The 22,961-nt window shown below is 41.7% G+C and overlaps 1 protein-coding gene across 5 annotated transcripts in view; it reads right to left on the reverse strand.

Annotated features, from left to right (window-relative positions):
• Window positions 1-1,298: 1,298 nt before the first annotated feature.
• Window positions 1,299-22,961, reverse strand: part of ube2r2 (ubiquitin-conjugating enzyme E2R 2) — a 102,405-nt gene continuing 80,742 nt past the window's right edge. For all 5 annotated transcript variants that reach the window (XM_072252331.1, XM_072252332.1, XM_072252335.1 and 2 more), the window contains exons 4-6: window positions 13,708-13,805; window positions 8,405-8,539; window positions 1,299-2,496 (exon numbers count right to left, since the gene is read on the reverse strand). In XM_072252331.1, the coding sequence (XP_072108432.1) occupies window positions 2,280-2,496; window positions 8,405-8,539; window positions 13,708-13,805 (450 nt within the window). In that variant the 3' untranslated portion in view covers window positions 1,299-2,279. The remainder of the gene's footprint in view (window positions 2,497-8,404; window positions 8,540-13,707; window positions 13,806-22,961) is intronic.

Here is a 22,961-nt window from a genome sequence, read left to right on the forward strand (position 1 = left end):
CTTGAAAATCATTACTAATCCCTCCACTCTCTTTCCAGCTACCTCTTTCAGAAGCCTGGAGTGTAATCCATCAGGCCCCAGTGACAACTACCTTCAGACTTCTCAGCTTCGCAAGCACCTTCTCTTTACGTAATAGCAACAACACTCACTTCTAACCACCCCCCCCAACACTCATGCATTTCTAGCATCCTGCTAGTGTCTTCCAACAAAGACTGATACAAAATGTGTTTTATGCTTGTCATTTCTTTGACCCCATTACTATCTCTCCTGCATCAATTTTCCAGCAGTCCAATATCCACTCTCTTCTACTCTTTATATATCTGACAAGACTTCTTGCATTTTCTTTTATATTATTGGCTATCTCAGCTTCATATTTCATCTTTTCTCTCTCTATGGTGTTTTTTTTAAGTTGCTTGCCTTCTGTTGCTTTTTTTTTTAAAGCTTCCCAATTTTCTACCTTCCCACTAATTTTTGCTCTATGTCTTCTCTTTTGCTTTTATGCAGTTTTTGAATTCCCTTGTCAGCTGCTGTTGACTCATTCTCCCTTTAGAATACTTAGTCATCTTTGGGATGCATCTTTCCTGTACCTTCCGAATCGCTCTCTGAAACTCTTGCCATTGCTGTTCTGTCATCACCCGTGCTAGGCCCCTTCCAATCAACTTTGGCCAGCTCCTCTCTCATCCCCCTGTAATTCCTTTTACTGATTTTACATTTATTTATTTTGATCAAAAAGGACAGGTTGCTCAATGTTGTCTACATTTTCTAAAAAAAATTGAGATAAAAAGGAAAAACTGAATTATCAGCTGAAGTTCAATTACACTCCATTGTTCCATAATACTTTCATCTCTGGTTCAAATTGCTGCTTTTCTCAATGAACCACCTTTTGGCCATAAAATCACTATTCACAGTTAATGGTAGTGAATTGGAACTATTTTCTGTCATTGAGTTATAGTAATTCTCCAATTTCAAGTGGACTGAATGCAACCCAAGTTGTTTTATTCATCAAATGGATTTTTTGAGAGCTTGCATTAAACTATTCTTTCATCTCCCTGCATCTTTGAAAGCATTTTGTTTGTTTTTTTAGGGCTTCTTCATTAAGCCAGATGAAACTGTCAGGAGACCTATCAGTAAAGCCTTCTCCAAATGTTGGCACCCCAAAGCTAGGCTGAAAGCATTATTTTGTTGGATGTTTTTAACTGATCAATGGACCAATGTTAATTTCTGATGGCATTTTATTGAACTGGCGTGAAATTTAATTGGCAACCTTAAGTAAACTGGAGTAATAAGAAACCTGCATATTTCATAACAAAACCAGCATTTTTATTCACATTTTATTAGTAGATGCAAAGACTAAACTATAGCAAAGGAGACAACACAAAATGCTTTAGATACCTAACAAGGAAGAAAATGAATTATAGAGAATAAAAAAAAACAAGGTCTTGCAGCTGGAATTTAGAGCAATATTATTTAGTGCATGGTATTGGTTTTCATTTCTCTATTTAATATAATTCTCTGATCTATTACCATCACCTTTCATCATGTAAACGTGTTTGTCAAGTGAAAAATCCAGCGAATGCAATAAAAATAAATATACTAAGTTCCAGCAAACATCGCACTAATATTGGTTGTTTTAAAGCAAAATTAAGGAACTCTTTGACCACAATTTATTTTAAATACAAAAGTTGAGAAAACTTGATCAAACTCAGCATATAATAGACCTTCTACAACTACAATTAAAAAAAAACTCAATGCAAACTCTTGGATGTCAAGGCTTGTAAAATCTGACAAAGAAATAACTAAGGACTAACATATTTAAGAATCAAAAGCAGTAGATTACACACTTCCCCCCACCCCATCTCCCCTCACCAACCCCAGAAAAAGAATTCATCACATAATTAAGAAAAAAAATATCAAGAGTTGCACACTATTGTGACAGGAGCAGCTTAACCTTGGCAGTCCATTTTACTACTGAGTGCTACATCTCCATATCGCCCTATTCACCCACGTCCCAAAACATAATCAAATTACTGGGCTTACATAAGCTTCCATGACACGAAGGGCTTAAGAGTCAGATGTGGACAACTTTTGTTTGAAGAGACAGAGCAGATCCAGTTATCATATAGTGGGATTATAGTATGGAGGTTTCAGACAGATCTGTTGAGTTCAGAGGTCCATCCAAAAGGAGCATTTCACAACCCGCACAGCAGGATGCAGCAGGTGTCAAGTTCTGTGCTGGTCTGTTGCTGGGGTGGCGTTGCTCTTTCCCTGGCCTGTGTACGTCACGACTCTTCATTTCCAGAGTCCTCATCATCATAGCAGTCAGCATCGTCTTCTTCTTCTTCCTCATCTATATCATCATCATACAAGTCATCGTAAAGCAAGTCTGAACTGTTGTCATTAGAAGGCACTTTGGTCTTAATGCAATATTCGGCCAGTGTGGTTGGAACTTTCACCCCATCCTTCTCAGCTTCGGCCTTAGTTGACAGCACTTGTTTCCTAATATGAGAAAATAATATGACAATAAAAAAATGAACTTATGGATGTGTCTGTGCTGAATTTTTATTTCAGTGCTTGAAATAAGGCATCTTACAAAATACCTTCAAATCTCTTCCAAACTACTGGCTCACTATCACTCAGCTTAGGTACCAATAGGTAGATCAATGTCAATGTCATGCCAAAATGGCCTGACTCTAACCTTCAAATTGTGCATCTTGTATTGGATTCCCTCACTAACCATATAACCATATATAACAATTACAGCACGCAAACGGGCCGTGTCGGCCCTTCTAATCCGTGCCGAACTCTTACTCTCACCAAGTCCCATCGACCTGCACTCTGCCCATAACCCTCCATTCCTTTCCTGTCCATATATCTATCCAATTTAACTTTAAATGACAACGTCGAACCTGCCTCTACCACTTCTGCTGGAAGCTCATTCCACACAGCTACCACTCTCTGAGTAAAGAAGTTCCCCCTCATGTTACCCCTAAACTTTTGCCCTTTAACTCTCAACTCATGTCCTCTTGTTTGAATCTCCCCCACTCTCAATGGAAAAAGCCTATCCACGCCAACTCTATCTATCCCCCTTATAATTTTAAATACCTCTATCAAGTCCCCCCTCAATCTTCTACGCTCCAAAGAATAAAGACCCAACTTGTTCAACCTTTCTAACTTAGGAGATAAAACCCAGGTAACATTCTAGTAAATCTTCTCTGTACTCTCTCAATTTTGTTGACATCTTTCCTATAATTTGGTGACCAGAACTGTACACAATACTCCAAATTTGGCCTCACCAATGCCTTGTACAATTTCAACATTACATCCCAACTCCTACTCAATGCTCTGATTTATAAAGGCCAGCATACCAAAAGCTTTCTTCACCACCCTATCCACATGAGATTCCACCTTCAGGGAACTATGCACCATTATTCCTAGAACCCTCTGTTCTACTGCATTCTTCAATGCCCTACCATTTACCATGTATGTCCTATTTTGATTAGTCCTACCAAAATGTAGCACCTCATATTTATCAGCATTAAACTCCATCTGCCATCTTTCAGCCCACTCTTCTAACTGGCCTAAATCTCTCTGCAAGCTTTGAAAACCTACTTCAATATCCACAACTCCACCTATCTTAGTATCATCTGCATACTTACTAATCCAATTTACCACCCCATCATCCAGATCATTAATATATATGACAAACAACACTAGACCCAGTACAGATCCCTGAGGCACACCACTACACACCGGCCTCCAATCTGACGAACAGTTACCTACCACTACTCTATGGCGTCTCCCATCCAGTCACTGCTGAATCCATTTTACTACTTCAATATTAATACCTAACGATTGAACCTTCCTAACTAACCTTCCGTGTGGAACCTTGTCAAAGGCCTTACTGGAGTCCATATGGACAACATCCACCATTTTACCCTCGTCAACTTTCCTAGTAACCTCTTCAAAAAATTCAATAAGATTTGTCAAACATGACTTTCCACACACAAATCCATGTTGACTGTTCCTAATCAGACCCTGTCAATTCAAATAATTATATATACCATCTCTAAGAATACTTTCCATCAATTTACCCACCACTGGCGTCAAACTCACAGGCCGATAATTGCTAGGTTTATGCTTTGAACCCCTTTTAAACAATGGAACATGAGTAATATGCCAATCCTCCGACACCATCCCCGTTTCTAATGACATTTCAAATATTTCTGTCAGAGCCCCTGCTATTTCCACACTAACTTCCCTCAAGGTCCTAGGGAATATCCTGTCAGGACCCCGAGACTTATCCACTTTTATATTCATTAAAAGCGCCAGTACTTCCTCTTCGTTAATCGTCATGGTTTCCATAACTATCTTACTTGTTTCCCTTACCTTACACAATTCAATATCCTTCTCCTTAGTGAATACCGAAGAAAAGAAATTGTTCAAAATCTCCCCCATCTCTTTTGGCTCCGCACATAGCCATCCACTCTGATTCTCTAAGGGACCAATTTTATCCCTCACTATCCTTTTGCTATTAATATAACTGTAGAAACCCTTTGGATTTATTTTCACCTTACTTGCCAAAGCAACCTCATATTTTCTTTTAGCTTTTCTAATTTCTTTCTTAAGATTCTTTTTACATTATTTAAATTCCTCGAGCACCTCATTTACTCCAAGCTGCCTATATTTATTGTAGATCTCTCTCTTTTTCCGAACCAAGTTTCCGACATCCCTTGAAAACCATGGCTCTCTCAAACTCTTAACCTTTCCCTTCAACCTAACAGGAACATAAAGATTCTGAACCCTCAAAATTTCACCTTTAAATGACCTCCATTTCTCTATTACATCCTTCCCAGAAAACAAATTGTCCCAATCCACTCCTAATCCAATCCACTAACGGAAGCACTTTTTCTTTACATAGTTATAAATAAAGTTTTATATAGTTTTGGGGGCCCTATATCAAACAAGGATGTCCTGGCAATGGTCCAGAGAAGGTTTAAAAGAATAATCCCAGGAAATGAAAGGGTTAACACATGAGAAGCCTTTGATGGCTTTGGGCCTGTACTCTTTGAGTTTAGAAGAGTGAGGATCTTATTAAAACCTGCGGAATACTTAAAGGAGGAGAGAGAACGGACGGTTAAAGGATAAGCCCAGTACTGGGAGAGTCTAGGACCAGAGGGCACAGCCTTAGAATACAAAGACATTCTTTCAGAACAGAGATGAGAAGGAATTCCTTCAGCCACAGGTGATGAATCTGGGGAATTCATTGCCACAGACAGCTGTGGAAGAAAAGTCATTGGACAAATTTAAAACCGAGGTTGGTAAAGTTTGATCAATAAGGGTGACAAAGGTTACAACAAGGAAGGAAGGAAAATGAGGCTGAGGGGAGAAATACACAATCGTGATTGAATGGTGGATTGGACTTGATGGGCTGAATGGCTCAATTGTGCTCCTCTGCCTTAGGATCTTAAGGTAACCCTGTTGAACTAACATTTTAAAAGCTGGTCAGATTCCTTGTCAACCTTATGAATTGAACAGGATACAAATCAGATTAATGCAACATACACTTGGTGGCCACTTCATTACGCACACCTATATGTTAATACAACATCTAATCATCCAATCATGTGCCAGCAACTCAATGCATAAAAGCATGCATATACGGTCAAGAGGTTCAGTTGATGTTCAGACCAAACATCAGAATGGGGAAGAAAAATGATCTAAGTAACTTTGACCATGAAATGATTGTTGATGCTAGATGGGGTGATTTGAATATGTCACAAACTGCTGATCTCCTGGGGTTTTCACGCACAGCAGTTTGCACAGAATGGTGCGAAAACAAAAAACATCCAGTGATTGGTAGTTCTGTGAGTGAAAATGCCTTGTTAATGAGAGGGGTCAGAAAAGATTGGCCAGACTGTTACAAGGTGACAGGAAGGTGACAGTAACTCAAATACTACGCTCTGAACACGCAACACTAGAACCTTGAAGAGAATGGGCTACAGCAGGAGACCACGAACGTAACTCCCGGACCTAATTAAAGTGGCCATTGAGTGTATTTTTTTAAATTCTATTAAATCCTGGCATGCTTGGAAATTAGCTTTGCACTCTCTTCAAGACTGATGCATTCTTCTCATGGGTCAGTGCACTGTCTTTGACCAAATTCCACAGAGGGCCAGAATAAGATTCTCGGCACAAAAAAATAACTTTATATTCTAGTCCACTCAAGATGAAAACAGGATTCTACTAGACCCTCTGATTTATGGAAATTACAAGGAGGGAACCCAAGAAGCGATAGTGGTTCTAGGTAGCAAAGTACATACCTGTCAATACCACACAAACCCATTTAATAGGAGGAGGAGGTCAGGCCAGTGGAAAAAGAATATTCAAAATACTCCCACACTTACTACCATTGTTACTACCATGGGGAAGGTGGGTACAGGAGCCTGAAGACCCACACACTTAATGAGTTCGGAACAGCTTCTTCCCCACTGCCAGATTTCTGGAGACCACGAACAATACTTCATTATCCTTTTTTGCAGTACAGTAATTTTTGTTCTTACTTTGTATTGTGACCACAAAACAAATTCCACGATATAAAAGTTAGTGATAATAAATCTAATCCCACCATTTGATGCTAAAGATACATAATAAATAGGATTTTGATTAGATAATGCGCGCTTTCTTACCTGTGTAAATTCTCTTAAGTTTTCACTGATACCAAAAGATGCTATTAACAACAGTGATAGTCATTATCAACCAAAAAGAAAGCTGAATCAAGGTTAATTGACCATAAGACATAGGAGCAGAATTCAGCCCACTGTCTGGTCCCAGATCCCACTCAACCGCATACACCAGCTTTCTGACCATGCTCTTTGATGCTCTGACTTGGCCTCCACTGCAGTCTGTGGCAGAGCCTTCCACAGATTCACTACTCCCTGGCTAAAAAATGCTTCCTTACTTGTGTTCCAAAAGGTCACCTGTCAATTTTGAGGCTGTGCCATCTAGTTCTGGATACCCCTACCAGAGGAAACATCCTCTCCACAACCACCCTATCTAGTCCTTTCAACATTCAGTAGGTTTCAATAAGATCCCCCAGCATTCTTCTAAATTCCTGTGAGTACAGGCCCAAAGCTGCCAAACGCTCCTCATATGTTAACCCCTTCATTCCCAAAATCATCCTCGTGAACATCCTCAGGACTCCCAATGACAACACATCCTTTCTGAGATAAGGGGCCCAAAACTGTTGACAATACTCCAAGTGTCTTATGAAGCCTCAGCATTATCTCCTTGCTTTTATATTCAATTCCCCTTGAAATAAATGCCAACATTGCATTTGCCTTCTTTACCACTGACTCAACCTATAAATTAACCTTCTGGAAGTCTTACATGATGACTCCTAAGTCACTTCTCCCCATTTAGATAATAGTCCACATTATTGTTTCCTTTACCAAAATGCATTATCATGCATTTCCCAACACTGTATATTCCATCTGCCACTTTTTTGCCCATTCTTCCAATTAGTTAAAGTTCTGCTGCAATTGCATTGCTTCCTCAGCATTAATACCCCTCCACCTATCTTCGTATCATCTGCAGACTTTGCCACAAAGCATTCAATTCCATTATCCAAATCACTGACAAACAATGTGAAAAGTAGCAGTCCCAATATTGACCCCTGAGGAACAATAGTCACTGGCAGCCAACCAGAAAAAGCCCCCTTTATTCCCACTCACTTCCTCCTGCCTGTCAGCCATTCCTCTATCCATGCCAGTATCTTCCCTGATTTTATCTTGTTAAGCAGCTTCATGTGTGGCACCTTATCAAATGCCTTCTGAAAATCCAATTAAACAACATTCCACTGCCTCTCCTTTGTCCACCTGCTTGCTACTTCCTCAAAGAACTAACAAGATTTGTCAGGCAAGATTTCCCTTCACAGAAATCATACTGACTTTAACCTATTTTATTATTAGTCACCAAGTACCCCGAAACATCCTTAATAATAGACTCCAAAACTTTCCCAACACTGAAGTTAGGCTAAGTAGCCTATAATTTCCTTTCTTTTGCATTCCTCCCTTCTTAAAGAGTGGAGTGACATTTGCAAATTTTCTAGTCCTGCACGACCATGCCAGAATCAAATGATTCTTGAAAAATCATGACACATGCCACCGTCATCTCTTCAGCAACTTCTCCCAGGACTCGGGGATGTAGCCCATCTGGTCCAGGTGACTTATTCACCTCAAGACCTTTTGAGTATGCCTAGCACTTAACACTGATTCTGTACCTGGACAATATCAGTCCTTCAACAAAATATCACTAGGTTAAGGTTCAGTTACTGAGGTACAAACCCTGGGGACAGAGGTTAAGCTTTAAGTCATGTTGAACAAGAACATGCATCTCAATTTCATACCTGATAATTTCAGCATATTCTTTATCTTTCCCTTTGCTGTCCCTCCATTTTCTGAACATCACTGAAGCGTCCACATTTGCTGGTGAGAATGTGTTTGGTTCATTCAATAAAGAGATGACACTTAAAAGTATTGTCCTGGAAAATTTGGTTAAAACAAAACAACCTGAGTTATCTTGTATAAAATTTACAGCACATTTTGTATTTACAACCTAATCATTTATGAATGAGGGCTGTCCTTTGCTAGCATCGCCATGACGATGAGTTAAAATTGGCAGAAAGGCCCACGAAGAAAGCATACCTGGAGTACTGTGTGCAGTTCTAGTCTTCCTACTTGAGGATACTGTTACATTTCCCTATATGGCAACTCCCATTCATCAGAATAACTCTTAAGATGGCAGGACTGTGACTTCAAGAGAGATTGGATCAACTGGACCTGTTTGCTTGAGTTAGGAAGACTCTCATTAAACAGAAGAGATCTGACAGAACTTGCTATGCTGGATACAGGGAGGATATTTACATTGGCTGGGGAGGTCCAGAGTCATGGGGCCACTGTCTCAGAATATATTTAGGAATAAGGAGAAACTGCCTCACACAGAAAGTGCACAGTTTGTGAGAGTGACACCAATTAGATACGTGGCCTTGCAGTACTGGAGACTTGGGTACAATCCTGATCTTTACTGCTGTGTGGAATCTGTAAGTTCACTGTGACTGTGTGAGCTTCCTCTCCACATGCCAAAGGTGTGGGCTGGTAAGTTTATTTGCCACTGTAATTTTCCCCGAGTAAGTAGGTAAGGGCTAGAATCTGAGGGAGCTATTGAGAATGCGGAGATAATTTTTTTAAAAGGGGTATTAATGTAGGGTTAAACTAATATGGCAGGGCAATGGGAATTGGAGTGATAGGGATGAGGATGGGGCACTTGGTATAGAACTAGATGCAGTGTGTAGTGAGACTGTGAGGAAGGATAGGCAGATGATCGGACAAAATGGCAGTCAGTGGGATGAGTTGCAGTGTAACATGGGGACAAACTCAAAAAGAGTGACGAATAGAGGACTGAAGGTTTCTTACTTGAACGTGCGCAGTATACAGAATAAGGTAGATGATCTTGTGCTGCAGTTAAGATTGGCAGGTATGATGTTGTGACCATCACTGAGTTGTGGTTGAAAGAATCATAGTTAGGAGCTTAACATCCAAGGACACACATTGTATCAAAAGGACGAACATGCAGGTAGAGGGGGCAGTGTGGCTCTGTTGGTTTAAAAAAAAATGAAATCAAATCCTCAGAAAGAGGTGACAAGGGACTGGAAGATCTAGACTCCTTATGGGTAGAGTTAAGAAACTGCAAGGGTAAAAAGATGCTAATGGGAGTTACCTACAGGACTCTGAACATAGCCAGGTTGTGGGCTACAAATTACAAGATAGAAAAGGCATGTCAAAAGGGCAACGTTAAAATAGTCATGGGGGTTTCCAATATGCAGGGAGATTGGCAAAATCAGGTTGATACTGGATCCCGAGAGAGAGAATTTGCAGAATGCTTATGAGATGGCTTTTTAGAGCAGCTTGTAGTTGAGCCCACTAGGAGAATGGCAATTCTGGATTGAGTGTTACATAACAACCCAAATTTGATTAGGGAGCTTAAGGTACAGGAACTGTTAGTGGTCATATTAAGATAAAATTTAACCTGCAGTTTGAAAAGGAGAAACCAAAGCCAGATATATCAGTATTACAATGGAGTAAAGGGAATTACAGAAGCATGAGAGAGGAGCTGGCCAAAGTTGATTAAAAGGGGACACTAGTGTTCTAAAGGCAGGATGACACAACTATGGCTGCAAGGGAAGCCGACGACAATATTAAAGCAAAAAAGAAGACAAAAATAAGCAAAAATTAATGGGAAGTTAGAGGATTGAGAAGCTTTTAAAAACCAACGGAAGGCAACTAAAAAAGTCATATGGAGAGAGAAGATAAAATATGAAGGCAAGCTAGCCAAAGAGGATACCAGAAGATTTTTTAGATACATAAAGTGTATAAGAGAGGTGATAGTAGATATAAGACTGCTGGAAAACGATGCAGGAGAGGTAGTAATGAGGGACAAGGAAAGGGGAGACAAACTAAATAAGTATTTTGCATCATCCTTCACCGTGGAAGACACTAGCAGTATGCCAGAGGTTCGAGAGTGTCAGGGGGTAGAAGTGAGTGCAGTTGCCATTACTAGGGAGAAGTTTCTTGGGAAGCAGAGAAGTCTGAAGGTAGATAAATCACCTGGACCAGATGGTGTATATTCCAGAATTCTGAAAGAGGTAGCTGTAGAGATTGTGGAGGCATTAGTAATGATCTTTCAAGAATCACTAGATTCTGGAATGGTTCTGGAGGACTGGAAAATAGCAAATGTCACTCCACTCTTTCAGAAGGGAGGGAAGCACAAGAAAGGAAATTATTGTCTAGTTAGCTTGACTTCAGTGGTTGGAAGATGTTAGAGTCCAGTATTAAGTATGTAGTTTTGGGGTACTTGGAGATGCATGATAAATTAGGCCAACGTTGGCATGGTTTCCTTGTGGGGAAATCTTGCCTGACAAATCTGCTGGAATTCTTTGAGGAAGTAACAGGCAAGGTAGACAAAGTGGATGTTGTTTACTTAAATTTCAGAAGGCCTTTAACAAGGTGGTGCACGAGGCTTTTTAACAAGGGCCTATGGTTTACGGTAAAGATGCTAGCATGGATAGCAGATTGGCAGGAGGCAAAAAGTTGGAATAAAGGGGGCTTATTCTGGGTTGCTGCTGGTGGCAGGTGGTGTTCCACAGGGCTCAGGATTGGGACTGCTTCTTTTTACATACGTATCAATGAATTGGATGACGGAATTGATAGTTTTGAGGCAAAGTTTGTGGATGATATGAAGATAGGTGGAGCAGCAGGTAGTGTTGAGGAAGCAGGGAGGCTGCGGAGGGAGCTAGACAGATCAGGAAATTGTCAAAGGAGTGGCAGATGGAATAGTGTCGGGAAGTGTACGGTCATGCACTTCAGTAGAAGAAATAAAAATGTAGGCTATATTTTGAATAGGGAGAAAATTCAAAAGTCCGAGAAGAAAGGGGACCTGGGAGTTTTGAACAAGAAAAAGTTTGCAGATGCTGGAAATCCAAGCAGTGCGTACACAAAATGCTGGAGGAACTCAGCAGGCCAGGCAGCATCTACGGAAAAAAGTACAGTCGACGTTTAGGGCAGAGACCCTTCAGCAGGGTTGGAGGAAAAAGTTCTTATGCAGGATTCCCCAAAGGTTAATTTGCAGGTGGCAAGAAAGGCAAATGCAAAACAGCGTTCATTTCGAGGACTAGAATATAAAAGCAAGGATTTAATGTTGAAGCTTTATAAGGCACTGGTGAGGCCTCACTTGTAATATTGAGAGTCAGAGAAGTACAGCACAGAAACAGGCCCTTTGGCCTGTCTAGTTCATGGTAAACCATTTAAACTGCCTATTTACATTGACCTGCATTGGGACCATAGCTCTCCATAAACCCTACCATCTATGTACCTATCCAAACATCTCTTAATCATTGAAATTGAGCTCTTAACCACTTGTGCAGGCATTCATTCCACTCTCATGACCTCTGAGTGAAGATGTTTCCCCTCATGTTTCCCTTAAAAAAGTGCCTGTTATCAAAGAAAAGATGTGCTGACATTGGAGAGGGTCCAGAAGAGATTTACAAGTATGATTCTGGGAATGAAATGGTTATCATATGAAGAGCATTTGATAGCTCTGGGCCTGGACTCACTAGAATTCAGAAGGATGGAGTAGGGGGGTGGGGTGGAATCTCACTGAAACCTATCGAACGTTGAGAGGCCTTGATAGAGTGGATGTGGAGGGGATGTTTCCTATAGCGGGTGAGTCTAGGAGTCGAGAACACAGCCTCATAATAGGGGGATGTTCATTTAGCCAGAGGGTGGTGAATCTGTGGAATTCATTGCCACAGGTGTCTGTGGAGACCAGGTCACTGGTGTATTTAAGGCATAGGTTGATAGGTTCTTGATTAGTCAGGGCATGAAACATTACGGTAAGAATGGGGTTGACAGGGAAAGTGGATCAGCCAGAATGAAATGGCAGAGCAGACAATGGGCTGAATGGCCTAATTCCGCTCCTATGTTTTATGATCTTATTAGTGGGGGATGGGTGATGATCAGTGCCAACCTGAAGGGCTGAAGTGCTGTTTCTGTCATCTATCTCCATGATTCTATGATTCGAAAGGCAATGGATATATTTGAGGAAAGGATGTTTGGACCCCAGACACAAGACTACAGGAAAAATGCCAGAACAAAGAGGATCAGCTATGATCACATTGAATGGGGAGCAGACTCGAGGGCGTACTTGTACTCCTGCTTCAGTTTTCTTGTTTCGAACTGCTGGTGTCTCAGAGCGTGCAGTGAAACACAGATGTTACGTCATTGCTCCACCCCAGGCTGAACTGATGGAAGATGCACACAGATCACTGGTATCACATGAACTTGATCTAATAATCCAATACTAAACATGAAGGGAAAGATTAGGGCTAGTGCAATCAAGATTTGACTATTTAATAAAGGTTACTTACTAAATATCTTCTCTAGCCCCGAGAAGACAACTTTACACAAGTGTCAAGTCATATTTCTTAAGGAAATCCATATTCTGCATTTAATTATGTTTTCATACTTTATCATGTCCCAATTTTTATTTTGCTTTGTACACAATGGTTGCTGCAAACGGTATCACCATTTTTAAAACACTTTTACTGCCCATGTTCTTCAGTAGGATTCTTCAATCCAATCAGCTGAAGAGACGATAGTGCTGTTTCTCGGCCCAGAATCTTTTGTCAAGGTTGATATGCTGAATTAGATACCCAATTACAAACTTCCACTGACATGTCCTCTGTTTTTAAAGCTCTCAATGGTTTGGGACCAGATTCCATCACAGAATCGTTCTTGTTTTAAAATACTGCTCGACTCTCAGGTCTTCTTCCACCAGTCTCTTAAATTCAAACAATCTCCCGCAAAAGATCATTGGCAGGTCAGCTTTTTTGAACTATGCTTCAAAATTTGAATTTAACACCTAAAACTACAAGGAAAGCAGATTCTGTTGGCAGTTTTAAACACCAGCTCAAAACTATTTATTTAATCTTGCATTTTGACTAACATTTTTGTCTTTTATTTTCATGATTACACTTCATTCCATTGGAAAACACTGAACTACATTGTGTGTATGAAACACTAACACTAACCTAACCTAAGTTTTGTAACACTGACCTAATCAACGTTAAGTTCCTAGCAATCGAGTGAAACATACCTCACATTTTGAGTTGGATTCCACCTTTCAGAAGGGAGTTCCCCACTCTGGGGATCATCTATGGGTGGGTGGAGGATTGAAATGCAAACATCTCCATTCTAAAAGCAGAAGAATCTCTGGTCACAGTAGTACTTCAAACAACAATACAAGACAATAATACAAGTCTGATCATTTCAGCTTAGGGGTGGATATGTTATTTTTATCATTTCCATTTATTAACTCAATGACTTGTTAGAATTTTGGCACCTTTTACTTCCTTCAAAATTCAAATTCAAGATCAAAACATTTAAACAAATTCAGGTATCTTAAATTCAGTTTCTGCTCAGACTGGACAGATAATAACCTCTAAATCACAGAGTGGTTACAGCACAGGAAGTCATTATTCAGCCCCTCACAGCTTACCAGAACATTGAACAGTACAGCAAAGCAACAGGCTATTCGGCCCACAATGTTGTGATGAACCAAATAAACTAGAAATCTAATGACTAGCTAAACTAATTCCTCATGCCTACATAATGTCCATATCCTTTCATTTTCCTCACATTCATTTGCCTATCTAAATGGCTCTAAAGTATCCTTATTGCGCCTGCCACTGCCACTACCCTAGGCAGCGCATTGCAGACACCCAGCACTCTGTGTAAAAACTTGCCTCCCACATCTCCATGAAAATTACCATGCTCACATTTAGAGGAGGGCAGAGCTTAGGAAGATGGCGCCTCACGAGGAATCCTTTGCTTGCATCTTCAGAAACAGCTCTATTTCTATCTTTAATATCTCTTTTTGACCTTCTCAGGGTTCTTTTGAAGACCCTGTCCGGGAGTTACACGCTGACTTCGGTCCTTTGCAGGAATGGGACCCACTCTCAGGACTGGCCACTTTTCGATGTGCCAAGCACGCGGCCTGAAAGACCAGTGCCTTCAGGCTGGCAGATTTTTGTGGCTCTGGAGGCGGGTGGATTTGAGGTCGGCGCCGCTGCAGAAAATTGGTGTGTCGTGGGAGTACACGGAAGATCGAAAGCAGCGTGCTGGCTGCTGGCTGTGTGCCCAGAGATCCGAGATCTTTGGGCAGAGAGCTCGGAAAAAGCAACACAACAGACTTTTAATACTATAAATCGGCGAGTTGTTTTGTTATGTTTTCCCTCTCACTGTGAAACCGGGTGAATAAGTAGTCTATGGGGCACTGCACATCAGTGCCTTTATCGAAACTTTGCTGCACGTTTGAGTGCTCAGTGGAGGGTGCCAATGCTTTTTTGCTGGTGGGTGGGTCGTCACTTTGCTCTTATGTGTGGGAGATTCTAACATCTGACTGTCGTTCATTCTTTGGTGCACTCCTCTGTTTTCATGGAAGATTGCAAAGAAAAAGAATTTCAGGATGTATATTGTACACATTTCTCTGACATTAAAGGTACCTATTGAAACCTAAAGCACACCCTCCGGTATTAGGCATTTCAACCCTGAGAAAAAGATACTGTCGACTTTATCAACTGTATGGCTCTGATAAACCTCTAACACATCTCCCCTCAGCCTCCACAGCTCCTGAAAAAACAACAGTAACTCTAACAAACCGTCCTCCCTGGCCCTTCCCAAAGACTTGCGAATTCTACCTTGCCATTTATTTAACTCCTTCTTGAAGCCACATGGAATTTAGCTTTGCCACATCTGCAGGCAGTTCTGAACACATGCTGCATTAAAAAAAAAACTTTTCCTCATGTCACTTTTAGTTTCCTTTTTCCATTAAATTTTATGGTGACGCCACAGCAGCAAGGCGGTTAGTGTGATGCTATTACAGCTCGGGGTGTTGGAGCTCAGAGTCAAATCAGGGCTGAATTCCGGCACTGTCTGTAAGGAGTTCTCCCCACGACCACATCAGCTTCTCCTGGAGCTCTAGTTTTCTCCCACAGCCTAAAGGCATACTGGTTTGTAGGTTAATGATTGTAAATGTTCCTGTGATTAGACTAGGAGTTAAATAGGTGGCTTTTTGAGTGACACAGCTTGTCAGGCCGGAAGGGCCTGTTCTGCGCTGTATCTCTAAATAAACACGCCTGTGACTCCACCTAAGGCAGGGGTAGCCAACCTTTTGCATTCCATGCGTCAATTTTTTCACTCGAGTTCAGATGCGCCATACAACTCTTGTACCCCCATTCAATTCTTGTAAAAATATGTTAATACAGAACTAGTGCGTGAAAAAATTGACGCATGGAATGCAAAAGGTTGGCCACCCCTGACCTAAGGGAATTATCTCCCGATTTTACACACTTTAAATCTCCCCTCAGCTTTTTCATCCCCTTCCCTGATGCAATCTTTCCTCCAGATCCTAAGATCCTGATGATCGGTCTTTCGCTCACTTGCTGCAGTATAAATGAGTTAAATCTTCAAGTCCTGAATGCTACAGTCTGCCTGGAAGGACGATGAGATGCTGTTGCTCAAACTATAAAGCACAGCAAGTGACCGACCTGTGTGAGCACACTGGAGAATGAAAGTGGCAGGGAACAAGCAGTTTGAGGTCAGCCGCCCCAATCTGCATTTGGTTACTCTGATGCAGTGGGGATCATATTGTGAACACTGCATGCAGTACACAGGATCAGAAGTACAATGGATGTACATTTTTTTGTGCGCTGTTCTGCTGGGCATCGTTGGTGTGCTATGTTGACCCTAGAATGTGTGGCTACACTTGCGGGCTGCCCCCAGCACACCCTTGAGTTCTGCTGGTTGGTTGTTAAAGCAAATGATCCATTTCATTTGTTCTCGATGTACGTATGATAAATAAATGAATCTGAACCTGCTTCACCCAGAAGGACTGTCTGGGCTCCGAGCTGCTTGGGAAGATGCATGTTAAAAGGACTGGTTTACCTCCTTCCCACCTGAATGGGAAAGTGGCAGGAAAATGGGAATGGCTGATGTGTCTGTCCATCTTATTCCCACCCACTCAGGTATTTAAAATTTGTTGCTCTCTTGCCCAGTTCTGAAAAAGTATTTTTTACTTGAAATGTGGGGAAGATGGGGATTCAAGAACAGACCAGGTAGTGAAGAAAGGCTTTGTAGAATGCGAGAGAGGAGGGGAGGGGAACATCCGAATCAGATTCAAATTTATTTACCACATGTACCTGAAAGCATACTGTGAAATGTGTCACTTGTGTTACCAACCAACACACCCAAGGATGTGCTGGGGCAGCCGCAAGTGTCAACCCACATTCCGGCACCAACATTGTACGCTCACGGTGCTCGATAGGACAGCACAAAACACAACAGAACACAGCAAGCAACAAAACAAGCTCCTTTCCTCCCTCCCTCCCACCCACACAAGGAGGATCTCCATTTAAACTTACTCCTCAGTGTTTATGCAGTGGGTGGTGGAATCTCAGTGAAGTTTCAGAGGTTACAGGCATATCCTCCCTGCCCTTCTCAACATTCTGAAGGGATTGCTCCCTTTGCAACTCCTTATACTGTCTTCCATTTCCAACAGACATCACTCTCCTCACCCATTTTGATAATATGTTCTCCTCTACATTGGAAAAACCTACAACAATATGTGATTGCATTGTGGAACATACGATTGAGCCCATGTGGCAATTGGCTTTTTTGGTGTGTTGGAACAGGCCAGCACTGCTGTAGGCCGTTCATCTACATTGACCCAGTTTTTACTCATAAGACCATAAGATATAGAACAAGTAGGTCATTCGGCCCATTAAGTCTGCTCTATCATTCAATCATGGTTATTCCAATTCTTCCAGTCATCCCAACTCCCCTGCCTTCTCCCCATACTCTTTGATGCCCTGGCTAATCAAGAACCTATTTCTCTCTGTTTTAGTGTACCCAATGACTTGGCCTCCACAGTCGCTCATGGCAACAAATTCCACAGACTTACCACTCTCTCGACTAAAGTAATTTTGCTGCTTCTCTGTTCTAAGTGGATGTCTTTCAATCCTGAAGTAGTGCCCTCTTATCCTAGACTCCCCTACCATGGGAAATAATTTTGCCATATCTAATATGTTCAGGTATTTTAACATTCAGAATGCTTCTATGAGATCCCCCCTCATTCTCCTGAACTCCAGGGAATACAGCCCAAGAGCCGCCAGACGTTCCTCATACGGTAAACCTTTCATTCCTAGAATCTTCTCTCAACCCTCTCCAATGTCAGTATATCCTTTCTAAGATAAGGAGAGCAAAACTGCACACAATACTCCAAGTGTGGTCTCACGAGTGCCTTATAGAGCCTCAACATCACACCCTTGCTCCTATATTCTATATTTCTAGAAATGAATGCCAACATTACATTCGCCTTCTTCACCACCGACTCAACGTGGAGGTTAACTTTTAGGATATCCTGCACAAGGACTCCCAAGACCCTTTGCATCTCTGCATTTTGAATTCTCTCTCCATCTAAATAATAGTCTGCCCATTTATTTCTTCCACCAAAATGCATGACCATACACTTTCCAACATTTTATTTCATTGCCACTTCTTTGCCCATTCTCCTAAACTATCTAAGTCTCTCTGCAGGCTCTCTTATTTCCTCAAAACTACCCGCTCCTCCATCTATCTTTGTTTCATCAGCAAATTTAGCCACAAATCCATTAATCCCATAGTCCAAATCATTGACATACATTGTAAAAAGCAGTGGTCCCAACAGCGACCCCTGTGGAACTCCACTGGTAACAGGCAGCCAGCCAGAATAGGATCCCTTTATTCCCATTCTCTGCTTTCTGCTGACCAACCAATGCTTCACCCATGCTAGTAACTTCCCTGTAATTCCATGGGCTCTTATCCTGCTAAGCAGCCTCATGTGCAGCGCCTTGTCAAAGGCCTTCTGAACATCCAAGTACACCACATCCACAGAATCTCCATTTGTCTACCCTGCTTGTAATTTCCTCAAAAAATTGCAGTAGGTTAGTCAGGCAGGATTTTCCTTTCAGGAAACCATGCTGGCTTTGGCCTATCGTCATGTGCCTCCAGGTACTCCGCAATCTCATCCCTAACTATTGATTCCAACAACTTCCCAACCACTGTTGGTAGGCTAACAGGTCTATAGTTTCCTTTCTGCTGCCTCCCACCCTTCTTAAATAGCAGAGTAACATTTGTAATTTTCCAGTCATCTGGTACAATGCCAGAATCTATCGACTGTTGAAAGATCATTGTTAATGCCTCCGCAATCTCTCCAGCTACTTCCTTCAGAACCCGAAGGTGCATTCCCTCAGGTCCAGGAGATTTATCCACCCTCAGAGCACTAAGCTTCCTAAGCACCTTCTCGGTCGTAACTTTCAGTGCATATTCTTCACTTCCTTGACACTCTTGAATGTCCGGTATACTGCAGATGTCTTCCACTGTGAAGACTGATGCAAAATACGCATTCAGTTCCTCTGCCATCTCTGCGACTCTCATTACAATATCTCCAGCGATATTTTCTATTGGTCCTATATATACCCTAACTCTCTTTTACCCTTTATATACTTAAAAGCTTTTAGTATCTTCTTTGATATTAGTCGCCAGCTTCCTTTCATAATCCATCGTTTCCTTCTGCAAGTTTTTAAAAGCTTCCCAATCCTCTATCTTCCCACTAGCTTTGGCTTCCTTTTGCTTTTACTTTGGCTCTTACTTCACTTGTCAGCTACGGTAATATCCTTCTTCTATTCAAAAATTTCTTCTTATTTGGAATATATCAATCTTGCACTTCCCTCATTTTTCGCAGAAACTCCAGCCATTTCTGCTCTGCTGTCCTTCCTGCTAGCGTCTCCTTCCAATCAACCTTGGCCAGTTCCCCTCTCATGCTATTGTAATTTCCTTTATTCCAGTGAAATACCGACACATTGGAATTTAGTTTCTCCTTCTCAAATTTCAAAGTGAACTCGATCATATTGTGATCACTGTTTTCTAAGGGTTCCTTAACCTTAAGCTCTCTTATCACCTCCGGATCATTGCACAACACCCAATCCAGCACAGCTAATCCCCTAGTGGGCTCAACAACAAGCTGTTCTAAAAAGCCATCCCTTAGACATTCTACAAATTCTCTCTCTTGAGGTCCAGTACTGGCCTGCATTTCCCAATCCACTTTCATGTTAAAATTCCCAACGATGATCATGACATTGCCCTTCTGACACGCCTTTTCTATCTCCTGCTGTAATTTGTAGTCCACATCCCGGCTGCTGTTTGAAGGCCTGTATACAACTGCCATGAGGGTCCTTTTACCCTTGCCATTTCTTAACTCAACCCTTAGAGACCCTGCACCTTCTGATCCTATGTCATCTCTTTCTAATGATTTAATATTATTTCTTATACAAAGGGCCACACCAACCCCTCTGCCTACTAGCCTATCTTCCCAATACACTGTATATCCTTGGACGTTCAGCTCCCAATGGCAGCTATCCTTTAGCCAAGTTTCAGAGATGGCCACAACCTCATACTTACTCAGAGAAGAACATAGAATATTACAGCACAATACAGGCTCTTCAGGCTACAATGTTGTGCCAGCCTTTTAACCTGCTCCAAGATCAATTTAATCCTTTCCTCCTACAGAGATCTCCATTTTTCTACCATCCATGTGCCTATCTAAAAGTTCCTTAAGTGCCCCTAATGTATCTACCTAATGCTTCTACCACCATCCCTGGGAGGGCATTTCATGCAACCGCCATTCTGTAGAAAACAAATCGTACCTCTGACAAGCCCCCCCCCCCCCCCACTCACATTTTCTTCCAGTCACTTAAAATTATGCCCTCTCATACAAGCCATTTCCGCTCTGGGAAAAAGTCTCTGTCTAACAACTTGATCTATGCCTCTTATCTTGTACACCACTATCAGGTCACTTCTCCTCCTCCACTCCACAGAGAAGAGCCTCAGGTATCTCACCCGATCCTCATAAGACATGCTCTCTAACCCAGTCAGCATCTTGGTAAATCTCCTCTGCGCCCACTCTAAAGCTTCCATATCCTTCCTCCAATGAGACACCAGAACTGAACAAATATTCCAAATATGGTCCAATCATGGTTTTATAAAGCTGCAACATTACCTTGTGACTCTTGAACTCAGTCCTCTGACTAATGAAGGCCAACAGACTATACACCTTAACAACACTATCAACCTATGCTACAACTGAGAGATCTGTGGATGTGAGATCCAAGATCCCCCTGTTCCTCCACACTGTTAAGAATCCTCTCTCCAACTCTGCATTCTCAGAATCCTTTACTCATGTATCAAGCAGCTTATCCCAAGCTTCACCTATCAGAGACATTCATTTCCTTCGTCCTGTCCACCTTTTGCTCACCTGCTCTGCAACTTAAAATTCATTTCACTCTTCTCCAGTTCTGAAAAAGTGTCTTTGCCCTGAAATGATAACTGTTTCCCTTTCCATTCCCTTTCCTCCTATGCTGCTTGACCTGTTGGGAGATTCTGTTTTGAAATTCAGATGTCCTGCGTTTGGAGTTTATTTTGGTTTACTATAATGAAGAAGGAGAAACTATCCTGAAGGACATGGCAGGCCGGTGGCAGACAGAACTGAAAATGGAGAGATGTGATGCCACTGATGACCTATGAGGCTACATTAGAAGAGTTGTGGGAGAAGACACTCTGGCTTTCAGACTGACCAAAAGAGGTGACAGTTTGATTATCAGCTATAGACCTTTGGGCTCAGGTCACGTTCTAGATATTCTAACTAAAAATTCTAAAGACACAATCAATGCAGAACTGCTGAGAAGCTGCACTGTGGGAGATGCTTTTTGAATAACCAACACAATTGAAAAGGGTGAATACAGGGCTAAATGCGTTATATCTGAATGTGTGCAGTATACAGAAGAAGGTCGATGAACTTGTAGCAGTTACAGATTGGCAAGTATGATGTTGAAGGTATCACAGAATCATGGCTGATGAAAGACTATAGCTGGGAGCAAATGTCCAAGGATGCACGTTGTATTGGAAGGACAGGCAGGAAGGCAGAGGGGGTGGTATTGCTCTGTTGGTAAAAAATTAAATCAAATCATTAGGAAGAGGTGACATGGGGTTGGAAGGTGTTAAATCATTGTGGATAGAACGAAGGAATGGCAATGGGTTAAAAAGACCCTGATGGGAGTCAGGGTCTACTTGGATTTTCAGAAGGCCTTTGACAAGGTGCCACACATGAAGCTGCTTAACAAGCTATGAGCCCATGGTATTACAGGAAAGATTCTAGCATGGATAAAGCAGTGCCTGATTGGCAGGAGGCAAAGAGTGAGAATAAAGGGAGCCTTTTCTGTTTGATTGCTGGTGACAAGTGGTGTTTCACAGGGGTCGGTGTTGGGACTGATCCTTTTTACACTATAGTCAATGATTTGGATGATGGAATTGATGGCTTTGTTGCAAAGTTTGCAGATGATGTGAAGATAGGTGGAGGAGTTTTGAGGAAATAGAGAGGCTATAGAAGAACTTGGACAGGTTAGGAGAATGGACAAAGAAGTGGCAGATGGAATACTGTGCCAGGAAGTGTATGGTCATGCACTTTGGTTTTAGAAATGGAAGGGTTAACTTTTTCCTAAATGAGAGAGGGAATGCAAAAATCTAAAGCGCAAAGGGACTTGGGAGTGCTTGTGCAGGATTCCCTAAAGGTCAATTTGCAGGTTGAGTTGGTGGTGAGGAAGGCAAAGGTGATGTTAGCATTCATTTCAAGAGGACTAGGATATAAAAACAAGGATGTAATGTTGAGGCTTTATAAAGCACTGGCAAGGCCTCACTTGGAGTATTATGAGCAGGTTTTGGTTCCTTATCTTAGAAAGGATGTGCTGAAACCAGAAAGGGTTCGAAGGAGGTTCATGAAAATGGTTCTGGGATTGAATCGCTTGTCATTTGAGGAAAGTCTGCTGATTCTGGGCCTCTGCTCACTGGAGCTTAGAAGAATGAGGGGTAACCTCAGTGAAACCCACTGAATGTCAAAGGCCTCAAGAGAGTGGATGTAGAGAAGATGTTTCCTATGCTGGGGGAGTCCAAGACCGGAGGACACAGCCTCAGAACAGAGGGTATCCTTTTAGAATGCAGTTGAGGAGGAATTTCTTTAGCCAGAGTGGTGAATCTGTGGAATTCTTTGCCACAGACAGTTGTGGAGGCCAGGTCTGTATGTATATTTAAGGTGGAGGTTGATAGATTCTTGAATGGTCAGGGCATGAAGGGATACAGGGAGAAGACAGGAGATTGGGGCTGAGGGGGAAAATGGATCATCCATGATTAAGTAGCAGAGCAGACTCGATTGGCCAAGTAGCCTAATTCTGCTCTTATAACTTATGGTCTTATAGCTTTATT

This window comes from Mobula birostris, chromosome 3, assembly GCF_030028105.1.
Source record: "Mobula birostris isolate sMobBir1 chromosome 3, sMobBir1.hap1, whole genome shotgun sequence".
Taxonomy (NCBI): Eukaryota; Metazoa; Chordata; class Chondrichthyes; order Myliobatiformes; family Myliobatidae; genus Mobula; species Mobula birostris.